The 17,081-nt window shown below is 41.8% G+C and overlaps 1 protein-coding gene and 1 pseudogene across 1 annotated transcript in view; one reads left to right on the top strand and one right to left on the bottom strand.

The window, feature by feature from the left end:
• The window catches only part of Ep400 (E1A binding protein p400), a 106,674-nt gene that overhangs the window by 15,531 nt on the left and 74,062 nt on the right, over window positions 1–17,081 (top strand). Inside the window, exons 3-5 of the mRNA XM_032886868.1 lie at window positions 11,734–11,824; window positions 13,454–13,561; window positions 14,062–14,447. Of these exons, the coding sequence (XP_032742759.1) occupies window positions 11,734–11,824; window positions 13,454–13,561; window positions 14,062–14,447 (585 nt within the window). The remainder of the gene's footprint in view (window positions 1–11,733; window positions 11,825–13,453; window positions 13,562–14,061; window positions 14,448–17,081) is intronic.
• LOC116885572 lies at window positions 1,440–1,806 on the bottom strand (annotated as a pseudogene).

Genomic DNA, 17,081 nt, shown 5'->3' on the forward strand with positions numbered 1-17,081 from the left:
GCTTTGGAGTGTGCTGGCTTCTAAAGCAGTTTTGTCCTTGGTGATATTTTTGTTTTTGCTTTTAATTTTAATATAATTTCAAACATGAAAGCTGATGTAGTCATACATATAGCCATACATGGCACCACTGTGCCTTTTCTCACTCACTGCCATTAGCTTTTACTCATTTGCATTTCATTCTCATGATTATGCAGTGCCATATGGTATTGTGACCCTATCTTTAAAGGACTTCCACTAGTAGATAAGGGCAGATCAGGAAATGCCACAGTAACCTGGTACTGCTATGTTACTGACAGTTGAGATTTAGATTCTGCAAGACCAAGTTCTTAGCAGTTTTCCCCCTTGTCATGCACCTGGTTCAGGATACCCATATTCCTTCCTTGTCATGCCTCTCTGGCTTTTTTTTTTTTTTTTTTTTTTCCCTTTTTTTTTTTTTGGAGCTGGGGACCAAACCCAGGGCCTTCTACCACTGAGCTAAATTCCCAACCCCCTCTCTGGCTTTCTTTAAGCTAGGGTTTATTTGGTCTTTTGTGATGGTTGTTTCTGAAGCACCAGTTATATTGTGGGATGTTCTATTGTATGGGATTGTCTGACATACCCTAGTATCATGTTCAAGTCATGTAGTCCTGTCATAGAAATGACAGTGTGTCTATTTCATTTCTGTGTATCATGTTACCAGGCCATGGTATTGCCCAGTCCTGACTGGCGATGTTAATTTGAAGCATCTGAAGTGGTGTCCACCTGGCCTATTCAGTGTGCATTAATTTTTCTTCTGTAAATTGTATGTCTTCAAGTGTTATGCTCCTTTACCCACTAGTTCAAGCATCCATTGATGAGTCGCTCTGAGCCAGTTAATACTATAAAGACCTCAGGTGGACTCCTTCCTACTTTCCCTTTTTTTTCTACTCTACTCCAGGCTGACTTGGAACTTATTCTGTAGCTCAGGCAGATCTCAAACTTACAGTAGTTCTCTTACCATTCTCCCAGGTGCTGGTGGGATATAGTTGTGAATCACCAAGATGATGACTCTTCCTTCTCCTCCTCCTCTTCTTCCTCTTCCTCCTCCTCCTCTTCCTCCTCTTCTTCCTCCTCTTCCTTCTTCTTTTTTTGATTTTTTTTATTCAGACCATATATTGAAGTATCAATTTTAAAAAATTTATAAAAAGACTTAGATGTAAACTGTCATACTAGATTTACAAAAAAATATATATATATAAAAGCAAATTAAATATTAGAAACTATAGGAGTCTCTCCCTTAAACTGAAGGAGTTTTCTTTAATAACTTTCAATTTAGCTTACTGGCAATCTTAAGAAATTCAAGAAGCGGGGGTTGGGGATTCAGCTCAGTGGTAGAGCACTTGCCTAGCAAGCGCAAGGCCCTGGGTTCGGTCCCCAGCTCTGAAAAAAAGAAAAGAAAAAAAATAAAAAGAAATTCAAGGTCATTCATGTTGTGTAAGCCCTAAAGGAAAAAACTGAGGAAACTCATTGATAATTTTCACAGCTTCATTGTAAAGTTCAAGATCAAAGCAATTACAATCTTCCTTAAACAGGATATAAGATGCACATAGTATGGTTGCCTTGGCTGTGACTTTCCTGACTACTTCTACGATTCCAGAGATTTCTTCATCCAGTGGCTCCATCAATTCAATGGTTCCATTTTTTTCCTTCTCCATCTGAAAGAATAAACATTTTTCCAGTGGGATGAATCTTTTCCAGCTTCCCCACGAAGCACACGGGTCGGTCGATATACTGTGTTAACCTGCTGGCGTTGACGCGTGCTTTGGGGAGTTCCATCATGTCCACCATGATTCTGCCGCCAAAAGTTACTTCCTTCTTCTTTTTTAAGACAGGGTCTTAACTAACCTAGCTGGTCTCAAACTCAATATATGTAGACTAAGAAGGCCATGAGCTCCTCTGCTCCTCCCCAACCTCCCAGCTCCAAATTAAGGTTTTAATTTCTCATATTCCTTCTGCTTTTACTGGCTAACCACTTCTGTTGTCACATTCCCTCATTTAGCCCTCTCCTATAAAGTCGAGCATACTCTCCACATATGACCCAATAATCAGACTCAGGTACTCAAGCAAATGAAATGAATACCCATGTATACACGGAATGCTGTCTGTGAACAGTTACAGCAGTTTTGTTTGTGAATTCCTAAAACAGAAACACTTCAACTCCCCATCAAAAGATGAAATTTTGGGGTTGGGGATTTAGCTCAGTGGTAGAGCGCTTGCCTAGGAAGCGCAAGGCCCTGGGTTCGGTCCCCAGCTCCGAAAAAAAGAACAAAAAAAAAAAAAAGATGAAATTTTAACAGTCAGTTACATGGCATTTTAAGTACTTACTTGGTTTTGTTTACTTAACATTCAGTAGCATTCACTTTTTTTGGTCTATAGTTATGTGAATGTTGATAAACCAGAGTTGTCTACTTCACAGCACAGCTTTAAAAAACAAAAGTTCTCATGCACTCTTTGTACGATCTGACCTTTTCTGCCTTCTGGTGAGTACTGTCCAGCATTTTAGTTTGCGATTTCCAGGGTGGGGTGTACTGGAATCATGGATTATGATCTTTCTGGTCAGACTGTGGGGTTTTTCTGATTGCCAAATACTGTTACTACTTCCTGATACTGGGTCCATAACTTGTCATCACGGGTTCTTTTTTTTTTTTTTTTTTTGAGCTGAGGACTAAACCCAGAGCCTTGCGCTTGCTAGGCAAGTGCTCTACCACTGAGCTGAATCCCCAACCCCCATCACAGGTTCTTATATTCCAAAAGATGTTAGGAAGCAGAAATCAGTTAAGGGAAGCAGATTTGCTTACAGTTGGAAAGAACCAATTTTTATCTCTTATGACTGTGGCAGTCTTTTATAAATTATTCAAACAAAGGCTACAAAGTTTGGGTTCAACCTGTTCTTCCCAAGGAGGATGGCTAAGAGGTTGCCTTTCCTGTTTTCCTTCTTTGCAGGCATCCTCCATTCATGTGTCTGTGTTTTTGTCTGAGTGCATATATTTGTGCTATGTGCCTCTGGAAACCAGAAGAGGTCATCAGATCTTCTGGAACTTGAGTTAGACAGCTGTGAGCCACTATTTGAGTATTGTCAATCAAACCTGTGTTCTCTGCAAAACCACTAAGACACTAAGACGTCTGTCCGGCCTCATATATTTTTACAAGTTAAACTGTTGGTCTCTTGGTGATGTTCTCAGGACGTAGTTTTACCCTTTCATCTTTTGATATGTAGTTGAGTGTTTCTGTTTTAGGGATTCACAAACAAAACTGCTGTAATTGTTTACAGAGAATTTCGTGTATAAATGGGTGTTCATTTCATTTGCTTGAATATGAATATGCTAGTGCCTGATGTGTCTCCCTCTCCCTCTGTGTGTGTGTGTGTGTCCAGGACTGTGCATTCCATCATACACAAGTAGATGTCATAGGATTGTTTCAAGAGTCTGTTCTTTCCTTACACCATGATCAGTTGTGGTCATTCAGACTTGGCCATACGCACCTTTACCCACTGAGCCATCTCACTGGTCCAAGCACCATAAATTCTTCTCACCTTGGTTCTGTTTCTTTTGTTGTTTTGTTTTTGCCCTTGTATTCCTTTCCCTTTTCCTGTAGGTTTCAGAATAGACTTGATATTCTGCTAGGATATGATGGAGATTGCATTGTATCTGTTAAAACCAGTCTGTGGAGAACTGATAGTCTTACTATACTGTATTTCAATTCTTGAATGTGACTCTGGTTTCCTTGATTGGTGCTTTGTAATTTTCAGCATGTTAATGTTGTATGCTACCTTGTTAGATTTATATTTATTTGCTGTTATAAATAGTATTTCAGAATGGTTCTTAGGGGCCTGGAGAGATGGCTCAGTGGTTAAGAGCGCTGACTGCTCTTCCAGAGGTCCTGAGTTCAGTTCCCAACAACCACATGGTGGTTCACAATCATCTATAATGGGATCTGATACCCTCTTCAGGTGTGTCTGAAGACAGTGACAATGTACTCACATATATAAAATAAACAAATCTTAAAACAAAAGGTTTCTAGCTGTTAATTCCAAACATAAAAATACAGCTGGTTATTTTAACCTATATTCTGTATTCTTGCTAAACTCATTTGTTTTTGGAGCATAGAGAATCATTTCTACAAATATTAAGTTTTACACTTTCTAATTCCTTTTTAGATTCATTTTTATTTTATTTGTTTTGCCTGCATGTATGTTTTTGCATCATGTGCATGCAGTGTCCATGGAGTTCAGAAGGAGGGCATCATTACTCTGGAAGTGGAACCTGGAGTTCAGATGTTTGTGATGCTGGGAATTGAACCCCAGTCCTCTGGAAGAACAGTACTCTTAACTGTTGTTTTATCTCTCAAGCCCTAAGTCTTAAGTTTTTATCCCGTGCAGTGTGCAGTGTGCAGTACAGACAGGACTTCAGTCTTATAGCAATGGAAGCCCAGACACTTGATCTTATTTGTAAGATCTTCTCTGAAGGATGAGGGTGGGAGCCATCAATTTATAGATGTCTTTTTTCAGGCTGGGGAAATTCCCTTCATCAGTGGATATTGAATTTTGTCATGTGATACTTCTGTGTCTAGTAGTGTGATTTGTGATTTCTCTTGAGTCTAAACACTTAAATTGCAGAATACTTTAGAATAGGAAAGCATATCTTCGTCCAAGAGTTTTAACAGGATCTCCTCCAGTATAACCCACATGGTGTTTGCTGTGTCTACTTTTTTCACCAGGTTTCATTTTCTTTACCGAGAAATTACCTTGCCTCTTTCCACAGTCGTTATTTTGATGCTCAGGATACTTGTAACTGACTGAGGCCTCTTCTAGCTGGCTCTAGTATATTTTTGACATGTCCCTACCCCTTCATAGCACAAAATGTTTAAGATTTATCTTCTGGGCTGTGTGTGCTTCTTTATTTCTGTAATTCAGCACTTAGGAGTCAAGAAGCAAGAAAATTGTTGCAAATTTAAGGCTAGCTTAGTCTATGCAGTGAGTTCTAGGCCAGGCAGAGCTACTTAGTAAGACCCCACATCAAATTGAATAGCTAGTTAGGTAGCTAGCTAGATAATACATCTTGGTTCTTTTTTTTCGGAGCTGGGGATCGAACCCAGGGCCTTGCGCTTGCTAGGCAAGCGCTCTACCACTGAGCTAAATCCCCAACCCCAGCATCTTGGTTCTTGATCTAGACTTGAGATCAGCCAGAGACATTGTTCATTTTTGGGGGGAGCAGTAACCTGATTTTACTATTTATGATTTCATTATAATGATCTTAGAGATAAATATTTTTTTAAAAAGATTTTATTCTTACTGCTTTTATTTATGTATGTGTGTGTCTGTGTGTGTGTTATAGTTATAGAGAGGCTGTTGGATCCTCTGGAAGTGGAGTTCCAGGTGATTGTGAGCCACTTGTTGTGGGTGCTGGGAATCAAACTTAGAACCTGTAGCAGAGCAGCTAGTACTCTTCATGTGAGCCATCTCCCAGACCCTGAAGGTGAATTTAAATGAGAACATTTCAGACAGTTAGGTTGGCTGTAATGGCACATGCCTTTATTCCCAGCACTGGGAGGCAGACACAGACAGGTCTCTGTGAGTTCAAGGCCAGCCTAGTCTACATACTGAGTTTCAGAACAACCAGAACAGTTTTACATAGTAAAACCCTGTCTCAAAACAATTAAGCAAACAACAAAACAAAAAGAAAATTTATGTGTGGATACCTGTCAGTATTTGGAGAAGTGCAGTGTATTAGTGCATTTATAAGAGCAGTGGAACTGTGGAAGGTAAAGGGCACCTACAAATATATGAACCATGCCTAACGTGTTCAGTGCAGACTAAGCCATTCAGATTCACACTTCAACATATTCAGTGGTCAGAAAGGAAGTCTAAGGAAGACAGGTTTGTTTATGTGAGTACGTAGTGATTTTCACCCTCTTTTGGTAGAGTGTGCTTGATCTAGGCAAGAGGAGACAGTTTGCTTCACCTGGAAAAGATGAGAGATGAACATGTCCCTGACTCAGCAATGTATGCCAGAGGAACTTTTGAATTTTGTGTGTACCAGATCATAGGTGTGGTGGATGTTCTCAAGCAGTGTTGTGTGTATACCCCTAACTGGAAAAAAACCCAAGATCCTTTGGCAGCAGCATGAGCCAATGGCTATGTATATTGAGGCAGAGGAGTATCAACCAGAGTGCCCTTTGAGTAAATGAGAGCTGTGCCACAAAGTCAAGACTCCTCAGAAAGCAGAACTCAGCAGATACACTAGAGAAGTCTGTCAGTGGTGACACCATAAAGACAAGCACACAGCTCCCAAGATGAATGACACGGGTGTGTGGGGGGTTCTTAAGTGTGTGGTCATTGGTCTCAATCCAACTATTTTCTTTCTTTTTTTTAAAGATTTATTTATTTATTCTATATAAGTACATTGTAGCTGTCTTCAGACACACCTGAAGAGGGCATCAGATCCCATTATAGATGGTTGTGAACCACCATGTGGTTGTGGGAATTGAACTCAGGACCTCTGGAAGAGCAGTCAGTGCTCTTAACCACTGAGCCATCTCTCCAGGCCCAGTCCAACTATTCTTGATTATTGGTTGTTTTGTTTTGTTTTGTTTTGAGGTAGGCTATTTCCATGTACACCTGGCTAGTCTGAGTAGACTGGGCTGGCTTCAAAAGTGCTGGGATTAAGGGCATGAGCCACACCATGCCAGCCTGGTCCTTCAAAAATAATTTACTCATATTCATTCTCATATTCATTCTAATTCTCATTCATTCATTTCCCCCCTCCCCCCTCTCTCCAACAATGTGTGTATATAGAGAGTCATTTTTCTTTTTTAGAGTTTCACTGTGTAGCTCTGACTATCTTGGAACTTGTTATGTTGACCAGGCTGGCCTGGACCTCACAAAGCTCTGCCTACCTCTGCCTCCCACAGGTGTGCACCAACCACCACGTTTGTTGTGAGTCAGTGCTTTGTCTACCTCCCATCTCACCCTGGAAGTGCTAGGATTACAGATCAACACACTGCATCTGGCTTTATGTGGATGGTGGAGATCAAGCTTAGGCCATTTAGGCTTGCATACTTCCTGCTTTAGCTGTTGAACCATCTCCTCTATCCTATTATTGGTATTTCAGTGGTTTGCAGTGACTTGCTCCATTTTCCATTTTCCTTCTCACAGAGTAAAATCACAAGCACATATGGGAGTCAGAGGACTATGAACTGTAGCAGTCCTGCCTCTGCTTCCAAACTGCATTACGTGTATGCTACCTACCACATGGCTGACTCCTTTATGTATTCTATCCATTTGAGATCTGTAGTCCATTCAGCTGGTGTTCAGGTTTGGGTTTTTGGTCTCCATAGGGAAGTGCTCTTAAGGGTGTAGTATTTGTGAGTCAGAAGCGGGTTATTGTATGGGGCTTGACATATGTTACATCATGTTTAGCCAAGAATAGTGATGGAGAAAGTGATATATATCTCCATCCCAACATTCATGTTCTCACATATGTTGTTCTGACAATACACTAAACATTCTAAAAAGAATTTCAGGATGGATTTTGGTTTATGTAGCTGCTTGTGCTAATCTGAATACAGATCCAGAGCTCTCTCATTATCTTTTTTTTTTTTTTTTTTTTTCGGAGCTGGGGACCCAACCCAGGGCCTTGCGCTTGCTAGGCAAGCGCTCTACCACTGAGCTAAATCCCCAACCTCTCTCTGTGTTGTCTTGTGAATGTGTTCATGTTTTTATGTGTATACTGGAAAGTTTATAGGCATGGCATGGGATCTTAATCTATTTTACTGTACATTTTTTTATCTTTATTAACTTGAGTATTTCTTATTTACATTTCGATTGACATGTTTTTTAAAGAATGAATTTTATTTTATTTTGAATTTTTATTTATTTATTTTGAGGCAGGGTCTCACTATGTAAACCTGTCTGGCCTCAAACTCATAGACTCTTTTTTTTTTTTTTTTTTTTTTTTTCCCGGGTCTGGGGACCGAACCCAGGGCCTTGCGCTTCCTAGGCAAGCGCCTACCACCGAGCCAAATCCCCAACCCCAAACTCATAGACTCTTGTCTCCTAAGTGCTAGGATCTTTAAGGAGCCACCAAGTCCAGCTGTTTGTTTTTTGTTTTTTGTTTTTTTTTAAGATTTTTATTTTTTTTTTTTTCTTCTTCTGTTTTTTTTTTTTTCGAGCTGAGGACTGAACCCAGGGCCTTGCGCTTGCTAGGCAAGCACTCTACCACTGAGCTAAGTCCCCAACCCCAAGATTTTTATTTTATGTACTTGAGTGTTCTGTTGACATGTATGCCTGTGGCAACCAGAAGAGAGCATTGGATACTGTGGAACTGGAGTTAGAGAAGTTTGTTAGCTACCATGCGAGTGCTGGGAATCAAACGCTGGTCCTCTACAAGAGCAGAAAATGCTCTTAATCACTTTGTCATCTCTCCAGCTCCACTGGACATGCTTTTGAAAAGAAGGCTCAGGTGGGTTTTGTATTTGCGTTTTCTGTACCAAATTCCAATGCTTGAAAACTTTGAATTAAGAGATAACAGGTTACTGAGTCTCTTTCACTTATAGATGTCTTTAAAGGTTTCTTCTTTGACACCATTCTACTTTTGGTGACAACACCAGGCTTACAAAAGCTATGGTCCAGACATTTAGCCAGCAGTTTCCCGGTGATAGAAGTCTTCCTCCAGGAGGAGGCAAGTGTATTCTCGTGTAGGTACCAACCATTTGAGTTGTATCTTCTGTAGGCTACTTATCTTTCATTCCTTCCACTGTTCTTTCCCATGTTGTGTTGTCTAGGCTCTGAATAACACATAACATTCATTCATTCAGTGTGTGTGTATGTGCAAGCACAATTGTCACTGTAGGAGCACAGTGCATGGCATATGTATGTAAGTTCAGAGAACAACCTTGGGAACTTGATTTTTTTTTTTTTTTTTATCTTGTGTGTATCAGGGATCTCTCATGTATGTAACTCAAGTTATCAGGTTTGGTGGCAAGCTAAGCTATCTTACTGTTCCCTGGCTAACTTTGAAGACTAGAATTTCTTCATGTAGTCCAGGCTGACCTTAAAGTTGCAGATTATTAGGATTACTACTGTGGCCTACTGTATCTCTCTACTGTGTTGCAGCTGCAGATGTGTTCTCCTCTAAAGCAGGTGGTACTTAACCTCTTAGTTTCTTATCTTGCCTTCTGCATGCTGCCTGGGTGTCTGTCTGCCTGTGTGGTTAATGATCAGCCGTACTTCTAACACCTGCCAGTGAGAGGTAGGCAAGGAGATCAGGCCTCCTCTGTCCAGCAGTCTTCCTGTCATCCTTCTACAGTGTTTGAGGACTGCCCTCATGCCACATGCCAACTTTGGGAAACTTGCTAAGTTCCTTTCCAGAACCTGTATCACCTGCTATCTCTTTGTTGTTCTGATGTTTCATTTAGAGCTTATGATTATTTGTAATATGTCTCCTCTAACTGCATGCAAGCCACTTTTTTCTAAAGAATACCTGTCTTGGATATATAAGTGATACCCATTTGTTTCAGAGTATTTGGGAAACTAAGAAAAGTGCACAACATGAATTATCTATAATCCTATTTACAGAGAAGCCACTGTTAACATGTTTTGATTTTCCAGATCATTTCTTTCTTTCTTCCCTTTTTGTCTACCTCTTGTCTCAGGGCTTCTGTGACCAAACACCATGACCAAAAGCAAGTTGTGAAGGAAGGGGTTTGTTTGGTTTATACATTGTAGTGTAACACTGAAGGAAGCCAGGATAGGAACTCAAATAGGGCGGGAACCTGGAGGCAGGAGCTGATGTGGAGCCCATGGAGGGGTGCTGCTTACTGGCTTCTTCTACATGGCTTGTTCAGCCTGATTTTTTTTTTTTTTATAGAACCCAAGACCACCAGCCTAGGGGTGGCACCACCCACAGTGGCCTGGGCCCTCCCACATTAATAACTAGTTAAAAAAATTCTCAATTAAGGCTCTCTCCTTTCAGATAACTCGAGCTCATGTCACCACACTCTCTGTCTCCTGCCCTCTCCTTTCTCCTATCTTTGTTAAATATGAACCACCTCTGTGCTCACTGTAGACTGCAGGGGTCAAACCCTGGCTCCCTCTAGGCCTTAAGGCCTAGAGGTAGTTCAGTACCATGCACATGGCATACTCTTGATTAGCTCCAGCAACTGGTGTTTAAGGTGCCCTATTTGAGGAGATAGGAAGACCCAAGTCCTTTAGAGATAGATTCCACAGCCTATAGCTACTGGGGAGCACTGCTGTTTGAGACCTGCTGAGATGGCAGGGACAGTTTCAGATGGAGATCTATCTGACTCTTTGCTTTCATGGTTTTTGATTGTTTTGTTTTTTATTTTTTGGAGAGGGTCTCACTATTTATGCCCAGGTGGTCTCCCACTAAAAGATTTTTCTACTTCTGTTTCCTGAGTGCTGAGATTACAAGCCTGTTCTGCCCAACTTCAAGGTCTCTTAAATTTTTATTTTTTATACAGGGCCTTACTCTATAGCCCTGTCTGGCCTAGAACTCATTATGTAGACCAGAGTAGCTTCACTCAGATGTATCCACCTACCCCTGCCCCCTGATGCTGAGATTAAAGACATGTACCACCAAGCCTGGCTATTTATTTAGGTCAGCTTTTGGTTTATAGCAGAACAGAAGAAATAAGGTAAAGATTGTCCAATTCAACCATTTCCTTGTCTTTCACATTCAGACACATGTGGAGCCTTATTGCCATTGACATCATCCACAGGGGTTCACTTGTTTAACCCATCCTGCATGGACATTATCGTCACCCAGAGTTTTGTACATGTTGGGACACCCTCTTGTTTCTATGTTTTTTGTAGGTTTAGACTGCCATGATGATCAGATACAACATGCTGCATTCTACCCATTCCTCCCCACTTCTTGATGATCAGATGCAACATGCTGCACTCTACCCATTCCTCCCCACTTCTTGTAACCACAGAACATTTTCTGGCCTCATAGCTTTTCTTTTTACAGAATGTCAGATGCATGTAGTTGAAACCATGTAGCTTGTACAGATTGGGTTCTTCTACTTTAATCCTTACTTAAATAGCAACATTCTTCATTTGCATATACACATATACACATACATATATGTGTGTATGCATATATATATATGTGTATATATATATATATGCGCGTGTGTGCGCGTGCACACACCTACACACCTTGAAGATTCAGAGTAGAATCTTAGTTATTAGTTAAGGTTTTTAATGTATTCCACAGTAGGAAGACACCTGTACTTTTCCTGTGTTACCGAGTTTTTGTTGTGAAATTGGGCCAGGTAGTATAATTTTAGGTCAGCCAAAGCTGTAGTTTCAGAACTAAAAGAAATATTTCCCAGTTCAGCCCTCTTGTTGTTACTCAGTAATTAGAGCTAGTACCGAAGGTTGTAGATTGGTGATGATTTGAAATTCCATTTAAACCAGAATTAATGGGTCTTTGCAACTCCTTTTTTTCTCTTCTGAGGTAAGTTAGAATCTCACATTCTGATACATCAATGTACATTACATGTGTGTGTGTTTAAAGACATTGGGTAGGTAGGTAGGTAGGTAGGTAGGTAGCAATCTCCATATTAAAAGGAATTAAGGTCAGTGTTTGGGATAGGTATGGTAGCTGTAGTGTGTGTTATTCTTCTGATGGTTATAACAATAAGAATGTCTATAACAATAAGAATCTCATTGTTTTTATTTTTTTTTTCCAGCACCAAGCCCTGACTGGGAGCCTAGTGGTGGGGCCTGGCAGTACCACAGAAGCTGACCCCTTTAAGAGGCAACAGGTGATGCCACCCACAGGTACGTCCAGCATAACCAGCAGTGCAGTGGCAGTGTAGTTGCCACATGTTTCTAGAGAACTTAATTTCTACTTTCAAAGTTAATTTTTGTTTGGGTTATTAGCAACTAAAATATTTGCATAAATTTTGAAGTTAGAAGTTTATCAGTTGATTTTGTGTACTCCGTCTAACTTCCCATGAACAACCATTATGTATGGCTTGCTGTTAGTGCTACCTAGCCACCTTTTAATCAATTAGTTGGTTTTTGAGACGGGGTTACTTTGGGTAGTCTTGGCTATCCTGAACTTGCTCTGTAGACCCAACTGGCCTTAAATTTACAGAGATCTCCATTTGCCTCTGCCTCCCAAGTGCTGGAATTAAGATGTGTGCCACCACTGTCCGGTAGGAGGCCTTCCCCCTCACTCCATAATGTGATGACATCTTTTATTTTTTCTTTTTTAATGTGAGAGTCTCAAGAAGGTGACACATAGCTGCCCTCTGACTTTATGTCTGATTCTGCAACCACAGCAGGGACTACTTTTATTATTTTGTGATTTTCACAGATGTTCTTCTGTTTATACTCCAAATTTCCTTGCATATGAGACATTGTGAAAACAATTCAGATATAAACATATAGACAAGAGTTACTTAAAAAAAAAATGACCATAATGGGCCACTTTCCCACTTAGTGTATCTGAATCTCCATTGTCAGCACCATGGCACCGTATTCCATTGTGTGGATGAACCTTTAATAATAATAAAAGCTCCTGCTATTATTATTACTGTTATTATCATCATCATTATGTACTGTCTCATGAGACCTGGTTGGCCTGTAACTCTCAATTTAGCTCAGGCTGGCCTTAAACTTGGAGGGACCCTCCTGCCTCTGGCTCTCCAGTGCTGTGTTTACAGGTGTGTGCCACTGCACATGGCTTTGGACAGTTGACTTTTATCAATCAGTCTTTGTCAGTCTTCCCTGGTTATCACCACATCTTTTTTTTTTTTCCTGTCAGAATGAGCAGAGACTTATCATTTAGTCTGAAATGTTCCTTTGTCTTATCTGGTAGCTGATCTGAAGGAACAGCTTCCCAGGTCCCCAAGGAATAAGATGTAATGTTGCTGGCAGATTGCCTGCCAGCAAGCATGTCCAGTTCCATTAACTGTCAGTAGTCTCTGGTTCTCTCACTTCTGTCTGTTTTCCTAACTTTAATAAATCTTGTAACCTCTGGTGGCCAACCGAAGGGTGAAGTCATACCTCCTGTTCGTATGTGGATGTCTGATTCTGAGCAAGGTTGTACAGGAGCTTTTATTGCTCATTAACTACTTGTGACTCTGTTCCTGGCTCGCTATTGATGTTCTCTGTCCACTGTCCTGGGCATCGAAACTTCTCATGTTATTTGTGAGCGCTTTGAGAATAGTTAAGTGGGCCGCTGCCAGTCACATGTTGCAACGTCTCTCCTTGTCCTTTGGCCTTTGTATAATGCCTTTATTTGTACTTGCAAAATTTTAATGAAACTATATCAGCCTTATCCCTTATAGCATAGAAGGGCTTCCCTTTTCAAAGATTATAAAACCACTTATATGTTTTTTTCTACTACTTCTATGATTTTATTTTTACATGAAACGACACCTTTCTTGAAAATTATTCTAGAGCAGTCTAAGAGACCTCGTCTTGAAGTGGGTCATCCAGGGGTAGTTTTCCAGCATCCAGGGGTGAATGCAGGAGTCCCTCTGCAGCAGTTAATGCCAACAGTCCAAGGTAAGACCCAGAAGTAGAGCAGTGCTCTTAGCTTGTCATGAGGGAATGTCCAAAACCTGGAGCCCAGCCCACATTAGAGCCATGTAGTCAAGGGAGTGTAATGAAAATGGAATTTCCCACATGGGAACATGTCTCTGCACCCCAGTCAATTCAGTATTGAGAAAGCCCCCAGAGACAGGTTCTTGACATTCTAGTGGAAGCCATACTTCTCTGCATTGTGCTTTCCAGTGATTTTATTTCTGTGTTCCTGATTGCTACTGCTGTCAGATACCCTTGGCTATTAATGCTTGTTTTGCTTAGTATTAACTTGTGCAATAGTTGGGTGCATTCTTTCCTTCTCTGTGTGCTCATCCTGACCTTAGGTTTGTTCTAGGACACTCCCATTTTGACTGTAACAGTTCTCATGTGAGAGGCAGAATGTCCAGTGTGTATCCTTGTGACTCATTTGGTAGAAGCTGCTATGCACTGAGGTCAGTGCTTTGGGCTTTCTTATTTTTCAGGAGGGATGCCTCCAACTCCTCAGGCCACACAGCTTACTGGACAGAAGCAGAGCCAGCAGCAGTACGACCCTTCCACAGGGCCTCCTGTGCAGAACGCCGCCAGTTTGCATACCCCACCACCACAGCTCCCTGCGAGGCTGCCTCCGGCCAGTGTCCCAGCCACAGCCCTCCCTTCCACCTTACAGTTTTCACAGCAGTCACAGATGGTGGAGGCTCCAACTCAGCTCCAAATCCCAGTGAAGACTCAACAGCTAAATGCCCCTATCCCTGCCCCCCTGCCCAGCCAGCTCCCTGCTCCTTCTTCACAGCCCGCCCAGCCGGCCCTACATGTTTCGATGCCCGGGAAGGCGCAGATGCAGACCTCTCAGCTTTCCTCCCAGACTCAGGTACTCTGTGGACATTGGCTGTTTTACTAGTGAGGTGCAGAAGAAAAGAGGAAACAGTCTGCAAAAGTGGCTTGGCTTGCTGTCTAGGTATTTGGTAGGGTGATCTGCGCTGAACCTGCAATTCCTGGAAGCAGCTTTACTTGCCTTCTTAGCACAGTTGGTTATTGTAGCAGTTGCAAATTAATTTTATTTGGCTTTGTAATAACAATTATTAAAGTAATAGAAAACCATTATTATTGTTGCTCTTAGTAGAGAAAATCTCGACCTGTTGAGTCACATGCTATTCAGAGGGCGTTGTATTCATCACCCCATTTGGTCTTTTGGGAACTCATAGATGGTGACCAATTTTACCAGTCATGAAAGTTGTGGGATTGACCCTAAGAGATGAAGTGACAATTCAGTGTTGACTCTAGTTTTGATCAAGGGTGAAGCTGGGCTTTTCACCATCAGCTAGGCTTCCTCCTTTGATGCTGCCTTTTCTGTTTTGCCAATACTATGAATTCCACAAGTGTGTACAGCACTGTGCCTGTTGTAGTATTGAACATGCTGCTCCTCACTGATTTTACACTTATGTGGGTTTGTGAGTCCTAACCCTGTTCCTGGAGTCCAGTGAGATTGTGTGGGCACACCAGCTGTAGGGCATAGGTGGGAACCAGCACTGGTCCCCTTTGTTCTCACCGCCCTTATATTAATAAGGGAGCTAACCCAGAAGAACTTTTCAGTTCCAGTTAGGATATATAGTAAGGACTTAAAACAGATGGGAACAGAAAGGAAAGAAGAACAATCTGTACTGATAGCCATGTGCTGTGGTAATGAGTTCATTGGCATTAGTTTTTCACCTTAGCAATTCTGAGAAGTTCAGGCCACAAGGTTAAAATCTTGCCATGTCATCAGCTAAGTGGTAGGACTCTGTGTAACTCTTGGGTTATTCTAGACTTTTGAGCCAGGCTGGTATGGAGGCCTCCTGCACACTTGGTTAGGTTTCCCCAGGGCCACTAAACTCTGTCCCTATAGCTGGCTGGTGGCTGGCTGACTTTCTTTTTCTTTCCCTTCTTTCCCTTTTTTTCCTCCCTCCCTCCCTCCGTCCCTCCCTCCCTCTGTCCATCTTTCCTTCCCTAAACAGTATTTTCTTTGTATCCCTGGCTGTCCTGGAACTCACAGAGATCCGCCTGCCTCTCCCTCTGTCTCTGTCTCTGTCTCTGTCTCTGCCTCTGCCTCTGCCTCTCTCCCTCTCTGTCTCTGCCTCTCTGTCTCTCTCTCTCTGCCTCTGCCTCTGCCTCTCTGTCTCTCTATCAATGCCTCTGTCTAGGCGTCTCTCTATGCCTCTGCCTCTGCCTCTGCCCTAAGTGCTGGGAGTAAAGGTGTGCACCACTACACTTGACTCCCTGTGGCTTTCATGAGAGTGATCTTTCTTCTTTCAGAATCACAGTCTAGACTTATAGCAGCACTGGGTTTTCTTATCTTTATTTTCTGCCTTTGTTGTTAAAAGGAGGAGCTATGATAAATAGCTTTTAAGAAACTGTACAAGGATGGAGAGGTGATTAAGTGGTTAAGAGAACCTCAGAATCCTCTTGCAGAGAGAACCTGAGGTCAGCTTGCAGCATCCACATTGAATGGTTCACAATGTGAAAGACCAGTTCCATGGGTTCTAACACCTTCTGACCTCCAAGGGCACTCATGTGCATATACATACCCACACAGAGACACATATATAAATAAAGTCTTTCAAAAATATAAAATAAAACAAAACCATAAATCTATAGAAAACCATTACCTAGTTGGACCTCATAACACAGGTCTGCAATAACAGCTACATGGGAGGTTGAGGCAGGAGAATTGCCAGCCTAAGGCTTTGTTGGCAAACTTACGGACCCCGTTGCAAAAAGTAAAAAGGAAGCTGAGAAGACTGTGCCTAGAATGCAGGAGGTCCTAGGGTCAGCCCTCAGTGTGGCGGGAGGATGGAAGAGGCCCTTGTTTCTTATGAGTTGGACTGGGATCAACCCCTCCTTTCTGTAAAGGGCCATAGGAGAAAGCTTTTGGCTTTGCAGGCCATATAGTTTCTGTGAATCCCTCAGCTTTGTTCTGAAAACATCACAAACAATTTGTGAGTGTATAGAGGTGGCTACATTCCCTCAACATTTTATTCCCATATCTGTGTGCCTTCTGGGCTCTTTGAGGTAGATACTAAAAGTCGAGGTCATTGCTAAATCTTGAGACTTGGTCTGCTGAGTCTTCCTTGTCCTGGTGCTCCTGACTGGCCTTCCTGCTAGTCTATTCCTGGCTTTCACCTGTCTCTAAGTGACCTCCTTCCTGAGCTCCTGGGAGAATTTCCACAGACTTGCTGGAGTTGAGGCCCCTTTTGTGAATGTGGTTTCTGGACAGTAAGAAAAGTCTTCTACCTCTCCACCCTTCCTGCCATAAGAGACATACATGGATGTTAAAAAGATGCAAGATGCTAAGCTGGGTCATGGTGGCTCTCTCCTGTAATCCTGGCACTCAAGAGGCTGAGGCAGAGAATGGAGAGTTTAAGGCCAGCCAGGGCTACAATATTGAGCTTTTGTCTCTAAAAAAAAAATAGATAAAAACAATAAGCTCAGCTGACACTTGGATGATGTTATTACATAAAAATATAAT

The sequence above is a fragment of the Rattus rattus genome, chromosome 16 (genome assembly GCF_011064425.1).
Source record: "Rattus rattus isolate New Zealand chromosome 16, Rrattus_CSIRO_v1, whole genome shotgun sequence".
Classification (NCBI taxonomy): Eukaryota; Metazoa; Chordata; class Mammalia; order Rodentia; family Muridae; genus Rattus; species Rattus rattus.